Source organism: Lotus japonicus, chromosome 2 (genome assembly GCF_012489685.1).
Source record: "Lotus japonicus ecotype B-129 chromosome 2, LjGifu_v1.2".
NCBI lineage: Eukaryota > Viridiplantae > Streptophyta > Magnoliopsida > Fabales > Fabaceae > Lotus > Lotus japonicus.
In genome coordinates this window covers 78,154,292-78,163,122 of record NC_080042.1, presented here as the reverse complement: position 1 = coordinate 78,163,122, position 8,831 = coordinate 78,154,292, and the positions used below count along the sequence as shown (strand labels likewise).

Here is an 8,831-nt window from a genome sequence, read left to right as displayed (position 1 = left end):
GAGGGGATGGTTTGTAGGGAAAGATGAAGATGAGGTAGTTTTTTTTTTTTAAATTTAAATGACTGAAGGGTATTTTAGTCTTTTTCCAGTTTTGGGGATGGCGCACTTAGTAAAATAGGAGGCGCAAATAGTCACTGAAAAAAAAAACAATATTTAGATTAGAATTCATTTTTGTATGTTGAGAAATTCTAGACTTTATAAACATTAATGAACATAAATTAAATTTAGTAAAGAAATAAGTGTTCAAATTTTCCTGATAAATTCAGTATTAAATACTCATATCCACAGCAAATGTTTATTTAATTAATGAAGCAAACAGAATCAGTAATTTAAATTGTTCAAATATTGTTGTTAGGAAAATACGAGGATATATATATATATATATATATATATATTTGTTGTTTGTTTCTTAGCTGAAACCTCGTAGAAGAGAATCTATGACGTTACTTTTCAGTTTTTAGCCATACTCTCTTTCTCTCTCTCAGATGCTCTTTATCTTCATTTCACATGCTCTTGTCGCTCTTCACTCACTCACTCACTCACTCACTCACTCTATTATACTACTGCAAATCACTGCAACCAAAACCGGAAACTTTCTTCTTCATTCTCACCCTTCCCTCTACCCCCAATCCACATTTCTTCAGCATTGGACGATTAGGGTTCCTACTTTCTCTTTTTTCTTCTTCTGTAATTACTGGCATGAATCTGTTGTATTCTGTGTTTTCTTCACTGGGTTTTGTTTTTTTTTTTATTAGGTTTGGTTTTTGTTAAATATTAATGTGTTATTTAAGGAAGGTGTGTGAAGTTGACTCATGTTTGGTGCTGTTTAGAATTAATTGCAATTCTAGGGCTTCCTTTTGACTTCTAGTTTTTGTTCTTGTTCTTGTCTGTCCCTATTGGAAATTAGGTAGTGAGTAGTGGGGTATGGTTTTGGTTTTGGAGTCTTCAACTCTTTTATGGTATTTTTCTCCGCATGACTTGCCCACATGTCCATTATCTTACTTGAGAATGAATGAATATTTGTTGGGCTGTTACTTTATGGGGTTTCTTAAATTAAGTTTTATGTTTGCTTGTTTAATCTTGTTTAACATCTAATTAGCTTGTAATTGAGGGTCAATTGTATATGTTTTTTTTTGCAGATTTTGATGCTTGAGTTTTGTGCTTTGTAAAACATTGATCTTTGCTGTTATGGGGAAAGGACGAAGTCCTGGGAAATGGTTCAAGAACTTACTCTTGGGGAAGAAGAAATCATCATCCAAGTCTAATTCATCAAAGAATGATGATATTTTTGTAAGTTTTTTCATGTTTGATACCCATTTGTGTTAATGATTTGTTAGGGAAGGCAGAGAAAATGTCAATATTGTTGCCTTTAGGTTGTGAGTACTTAGACAAGTTGTAACTTTTGTTTTAATTTATTTATGTACAAAGAAACCTTCAAGTAACAAGGATGTGCTGGGGTCTTCTGAGGTGTCCGTGTCGGCTCAAACTGTGGATTCTTTGATCATATCCGCACCTCTATCTGGAACTAATGCTACTCAAGGAGTGGTTTCAGAAAAGGAAGTAGTTAGCAGGCCATCGAATGACAGGGATGTTCTTTCAAATGGAGATAAAGAGGCTCATGCTCAGCCTATTGCTAATGTGGAAACTAAAGAGGATCTCGAGAAACTCCAGCTTACAGAAGCAGCTATAAAACTTCAGGCTGCCTGTAGAGGCTATCAGGTAATTACTCCCTGATACAATTCTGCTATACCAGCTGATATAACTTGGTTATAATTATTTGGAAGACATCATTGGCATTCGATATATCAATGCACTGGAAATGTTAATAGATACCGATGTGTTATACAACCACAGTTATCTTACTTTCAATGTTTTAAATATTCAGTAATAGAATAGAATGACAATGTGGGCATTTCGTTTACTGTTATAGCTTTAATCTGTCCAGTTTATGCATTTTTGTTTGAAATCATACTGTATCATTATTTATTTGATCAAGAATTGCTGTACCCATTGATTCTCAGTGTGTAAGCTATCACATGCAAACTTCCTAAGCATTGGTTATTTATGAGGAAGTTTCTCTATATATAATTAATAAACGCTTAAAGTGATTCTTGCTGTTTTTCATTGAAGGCTCGTCGAGCATTTCAAACACTCAGAGCTATCACACAACTGCAAGCTCTTATCCGTGGCCACCTGGTTAGAAGGCAAGCTGTTTCTGCATTATATTGTGTGAAAGGAATTGTTAAATTTCAAGCATTGGCTCGCGGTTACAATGTTAGGCGTTCTGATTTTGGGCTTGCAGTCCTGAAAATTCGAAAGGTAAAAGTTATTTGATTAATTCAGCCAGTACAATGATCTGGGCATTATTCTTCCTGACCTTCTAGGCGGAAATGTGGAGGTTTCTTATTTAGTCAGTATTAAAAGGGGTTTTCTATCATTCATTTGGCCTCTTCTAGTGATTTGTAGAACATATTCCATGGCGTGGATGAAAAGATGAATGTCATCAATTCCATGCTCCCTGCCCTTCATTTGCTTCACTAACCGTTGCTTCAACTTTTTTTTGCCAGGATACTCAATGTTCAAATTCCACTGGGCTAGTTACATCTACACAAGCAGAGAAGCTGTCAGACAGTGTCTTTATCCAGAAGGTAGGTACTTTTAATTAATGTTCATAGATTTAGTTTCTTTTAGGTACTTCTGAAATATGACTTATTTAAATTAAAACTCCAAGATATTATTATCCGTTGGTAATTTTACTTTCCATGGAAGGGTTCTTCCCCCCTATTTTGTGAGCTTGAGGATAGGTGCATTTGGAAGAGCTTATTTAAACTTATCTTATAGCATAAGCTCGTAAGCAGGTGCTTGGTTAAGTTTTGGAATTAGCTTATGACCTACCTACAAACTATTTTGATAAGCTTCTCAAATTAGCTTATGAAAAAACGTTTATACCTACCTATAAACTCCTTAAAACTTGTGTCAATATGCTTCCCTCACAAACTTATGAATAAGTGCTTATTTGATAACTATAACCGCTTAATTAAGCTATTTTCCCAGTCTCAAAATCTTCTTGACTATTGAATTTTGGACTCCTGAAATCCTCTCACATTATATGTCTTCAACTTGCTTTTGTTATATTTCTATGTTCATGATCTTGATCTACACCACAATTTATATTCACTGTATGTTTCAATTGACGTTTCTCCATCATGTAGTATCCAATTTATTCTTGAACTGCCTGCATTGTGGAGAATGACGTTAATGTGTACCAATTGTTCCAGTAATTGTTAGTGTTGAGTGACAAATTATTTTGGTCCTGAACCAATGAACCTCGTATTGTGAGTGTTGATTGTAAGTTGATAAGGCTTAGCCTTGTTTTGCTCATTTAGCCTTCTACTCATGATTTATTAAGATGAATGTTATAACAGTGGTTGCAAAAAACTGGTGTTTTTTCTTTTATTGTTTCTTTTTTGTTCCTTTTGTTTTGAAACTAAGTTATCTCATTAAATGTGTTATCCATTTCAGCTTTTGGCTTCATCTTCCAATGTACTTCCTCTATCCCTCAATGGTGATCTTGGAGAACCTAACTTGGCTTGGAAGTGGCTTGACCGCTGGACAAGGTCACACTTTTGGAAACCTCTTCCTAAGTTAGAGAAGAAACTTGACTCAGTGTCTAAAGAAAAAAATAGAAGTGGTCAAACAGTTGAGAAGGGACAAGTTAAAAGAAATACCCGGAAATCTCCTGCTGCGAAAGCTGAAGATAGCTCAATTTCAGGTTCTAACAAATTTAAACAGCGTCCAAAGAAGGATGCAATTGCAAACCACTCGGTGCCTCCATCTCAGGAACAACCACATAAGGAAATTGATAAAACTAGTCTTAAGAAATCTCGCATGCAAAATGGTTCGGACAGGCCTGAGGCTGTTAATGAGAAAAGAAAACAGACCACCACTAGGAAAATTTCAGATCATATTGTTACTGATCTTTCAGAGCAGGGTCCAAATGCCTCTTCAGAGAAAGTGAAAGATTCGACAGCGCCAAAGTCAAAAGAGTCTGGGTCTGACAAAAGTCTTGAACAGCAAGCAAAAGAAGAGAATAATAATGAACCACTTAAGGCTCCTATTACTGTCTTGCAGACTAGTGTGCAGAATGGCGGAGATGATAAAATTCAAGGAGTTAATGAAGACTTGAATGATGGTGACAAAATTATCAGCAACAATTACCAAAGAAGGGCCTCATTACCTGCCAATTTTAATGATAAGGATAATGAGTTGCATAACACTCCAAGACTGCCCAGTTATATGGCTCCTACTGAATCTGCTAAAGCTAGGCTAAGAGGACAAGGCTCCCCAAGATTTGCTACTGATTTGGCTGACAAAAATAGTATGACCAGGCGGCATTCACTTTCATCTTCCTTTAATAGTAAGTCAGGTTCATTTTCCCCAAGAGCAGAACTAATTTCCATGGGCGGAAGAGGGGTGATAAGGACTGATAGATCTCTGTCTTCTTCAAGGGACGGAACTGGTAAGCATTATGGATTTTTGACCTTTTTCATTGTTTGATTGGTTAAAGGTCTGGCGTGCATAGACACCAGTATCAATTGACATGCTCATGTGTATTATGGTTAGGAAAATTTTGCTGTTCTGATGAATGATTTTTTCTAGTTTACTACTAGACCTCGCTAGACTACTAACGTCACATGCTTGAAAAGAATAATGTATTTGCTTTTATTAAAAAATGTTTGTCCTCCACAAAATTTAATTTGAAAAGAATAATGTATTTGCTTTTATTAAAAAAATGTTTCCCTCCACAAAAGTTAATTGTGTTTTGTATATTTATAATGAATGTGCTGTACATATTGCTTTCTTACTCTATGCTTGATTGCCAATCTCTTCTAAGTCTCTTTGGAATGATGTTGATTAATTTCAACCGTGTATTAAATTGCTAAAGTAATAAAGGATAAAATAAAGTACCGTATAATAAATCATGTTTTGGCCTTCTTAATGTTTTGGCCCTATAGGAAAACTATTCACCTGACCCCTGTACCTTATTAGAACTTCTACTGGTCTTACATGCCCAAGCAACATAAGGCAATATTCTATCATCTTTTCTACAATAGTTGCTACCCCAACTCAGCTTTAATAAATTTATTGTTAATCCAATCTTATCTTGTGTGCGCACATATCCACGACAACACTCTCATCTTTTTAGCATTAATTTTACTTCTTGTTGGTTGTTTGCTGCCCAATATTCGATCTGGTAAAACATCACTTCACTTGTCTTATAACTATGGTAATATTTTTTTTCTTAGCTTGATTGATACTTCTATCACAAATAACACTTGAACAACCCATCTATCTTCCTTGAATCCTGTGGATCACATCTTTCTTCATTTTCTCATCGTTTTGTATACTGGACCTAACTAACCCATGATACTTAAACCGTCTGACTTGTGATTTTGTATGGTTTCTAATTTTTAACTCTTAGCTATAGCCAGTGTTTCTCCTTTGCACTTCAGTTTACTTCAACTTGAAAGAAAAATTACATGCTTCCAAAGTTTGTCTAAGACCCTAGCTTATTATTTTTTTCTTCTCTCAACTGTGCATTTAGGACTATATCACCCGCAAAAGGCGTGCCTTGTGGCACTTACTCTTGGATATGTTTTTTATGCGCATCCAATACCAAGTAAAAATGATAAGGGCTTAAAGTTGACTGTGGTGCAGTCCTAGTGCCTGAAATAGGCTTCAATGTCCTTGTGAAAGCTGTAAGAATATGTCTAAGGTCGTTTGGTCTTGTGTGGAGAAAACTCCTAAAAGCACAAGGAGAATTGATAAAATGGAAGATAGTCAATTGTTAGAGGTAGCGGAAGACCAAGGAAAAGTTTAGGCCAAATTAAGAGAGATGTAGAGTTAAATGGTCTATCTTTGAACTTATTTCATGAAATACATTATGGTGTCACCTGATCCATGTAGCCAATCCCACATAGTGGTAAAAGGGCTTCGTTGCTATCTACAGACACCAGATTTGTGTAATATGAGGTTTGTAGCAAAAGTTTCCACTGAAACAGTTAGTGCAGCAAGGTCTGGGGGTTTCTTCACCAGAATTTTGGTAACTTAAATTTTCGTAAAAGACTATAATGTTCTAGAAAACACAATAATTCTGTATGCATAAATAAAGAATTCTTTTAAAATTAGCAATAAGTGTCATGGTCTTCATCAAAAGGAATTCTATTATGCATGATTAATCAAGCATAAGACATGTGGATTTTATACACATCAAATATTAGTGTCCTCTGTTATTTGCGCTTTACTGTTTCCATTACTCACTGTGTTCTATGTATACTATCAATTTCAGACAAGATGATGCAGCCTCAGTGGAGAAGGTGATTTTATGCAATCTTTACTTCAAGGAGGTAAAGACGAATAGAGTAAAAAGTATGCTTGGATGACATTGCAGGCTTTCTTTACTCACCATTATATCTTATTTGTGGTCGTAGATACAAAAGAGGGATATATATTTTGATCAAGAGTCTTGTATTGACTTTCTTTTAGTAAAGGAGTATTTTTTGTGGGTATATATTTACAGATCTAAACTGATGTACTGGTTTTTCACTTTTTCTAGCAACTGATGTATTGTTCAAACTTCAAACAATTGTTTCAAGAAAGCTTAACTTTATTCAGTATCAATGTACGAGTTCTTTTGCGATGGAATGTAAGTATGTAACATTCTGTCACCAGAAGTAAAGTCTTGATATGGAGTGAGACCAAGCTCATCTCAGCAGAGTTTGCTTCTACACCCGGAGAGCAGTGCAATTCTTACGAGCACTCGAAAGAACATAGACTTAATTGAAGTTTTAGTCCTTCATCTATTGCGATTATGCAATTTGGATCTCTCATGTTTAATAGGAGTGACATTGTTCCTTGAATTTTATGACGTGCGAAAATCAAACCCTTCTATTAGCCGGACGTCCAAAATCTAATGGAGTGTGCTTATGTGGCCTTCATTGGATGCCACTTAAGCATTGACAAAAATATAAATGTTTTCAATATGATTTTGTGAACAAGGAACAGTACATTTCAGTGGTAGCCGTTACAAATTCCTTTTGACATAATATTCCAGTTATACCTAAACACATTCATTACCATGTTGCTGCTGTAAGCAACCCCACAATGAACTACCAGATGTGGAAGATCGATGCCCAAGAAAAAGTGGTCCATGTTATTGTTGCATTTTGTCTGGCGGTTTTGGGGAGAATTTTTTAGTGGCCTCTGGAATTGTGAAGCTTTTCTGTGTCCATGTTTACATATACTCCTGAATATGGAGTATATACAAGATTCATTTAAAAAGGGAGTACTTATCCTGAAAAAGAAGCTGGAAAATGATGGAGAGGGAAAAGAAATTGAAAAAAAGCTGTTGACTTTGGCCACTTGTCTTGTCTTCAAAATCATCCATATAGCCCACTTTCTAGTCCAGGTTCACTTGAATAATAATAAATTATATTACTTATAATGAAATGTCACGGAAGCTTAGCTGACTGAAGTAATCATTTAATATATTTAACATGTGAACCTTTTGTGATATTACCAATCTAATGAAGCAAAAAGCAGAATTTTGGACATTTGGTGCTCCTAGAGTTCCCCTCAACAGTTCATTAAGGACTCAGTTTTTCTTCGTCCTTATTGAAGTGTTTGGGGGAACTCTCGGAATCACTGGTGAATGGTGATCAAGGTTTGGAAACTTCATCATGGTGCTGCTGATGTTACCAGATAGGTTCATTCTTGTTTCATTTTCTACCTTATATAATTAATTTAACACTTTAGTTTTTGCTGATTGACTTTTTAGTGATGACTGTCACATGAAGCTGAAATCTAGGCTGGTTATATATAGCCTGTAATACAGTCTACAGATAAATTAGCCTTTGATGAAGCAGCTAATAGTTAATTGGTTTATGGTGCAATATATTTATAAGAGGGTTCTTTCTTCTTTCCTTTTAGTTTACATGTATGTTTGTTAAGCCTTAATCCTTCTACGTAGAATTGATTCTAAAGTGAGAATCAATTTTGCGGAAGCTTCTGAATTTCAGAATTGATTCTGAATAAAGAAAAGCCGATCCAAACATGTTATATATAGTGTTCTGATCAGGGGATGTCAAAATTAATGGAAAGCTGGATCTTGTGATTGTTGATGATAAAGATTTCCCTGGTATACCGAAAGGAATTAATAGCTGGATTTGAAGATCTTCCATGATTTGGTACATGCCACTTGAGTATATGACTGACTATATGCTAGATATTTTGAGAAGTTTGGTTATGTTTCCTGAGTGGTCAATTCTCAGGTCAAGAACATGTTGCCATTCCTATAGTTTAAGCAATCTCAGTAGTTTAGACCAAGTTGAAATGAAGGAATTTAGTTAAGAATCTGAGACTGATGGAAACTCAGATAGGCTGCATATGTCTCTCCAATAGGCTGTCTAGTCATGTAATCCACTGAACGGTGTTATGAAGAAAATATAAGGGTAAATAAAAATGAGATTCATAATTGAAACTGTTTCACACTTTCACCCCATATGATCTTGATAGAAATAAAATTAAGGATAACGGATCTATTTAATGAAGGAAAATTTTAAAAATAATAAAGTGATTCATAAGGCTGATTTAGATTGGTAGCTGATGATATGATATATTGCATACCTCTTTGACTTTGTATCAATACCTCTTTGCTACTTCGCCTAATTAATATGATTGGAGCAATTTGCCAATCTCAAGTTGCCTCTAATTAATCAGGTCATTTGCAAATTAAATTAAATTACTGATTGTCATAAATAGATTACAATTAA

The 8,831-nt window shown here is 35.0% G+C and overlaps 1 protein-coding gene across 1 annotated transcript; it reads left to right on the top strand.

Annotated features, from left to right (window-relative positions):
* Window positions 1-425: 425 nt before the first annotated feature.
* LOC130739862 (protein IQ-DOMAIN 29-like) lies at window positions 426-6,681 on the top strand. The gene is made up of 7 exons (XM_057592301.1): window positions 426-659; window positions 1,140-1,290; window positions 1,429-1,719; window positions 2,131-2,319; window positions 2,568-2,648; window positions 3,523-4,519; window positions 6,350-6,681. The coding sequence occupies exons 2-7, from the start codon at window positions 1,189-1,191 to the stop codon at window positions 6,379-6,381; spliced, it is 1,692 nt and encodes a 563-aa protein (XP_057448284.1). The 5' UTR covers window positions 426-659; window positions 1,140-1,188; the 3' UTR covers window positions 6,382-6,681.
* The last annotated feature ends 2,150 nt before the right edge of the window (window positions 6,682-8,831 follow it).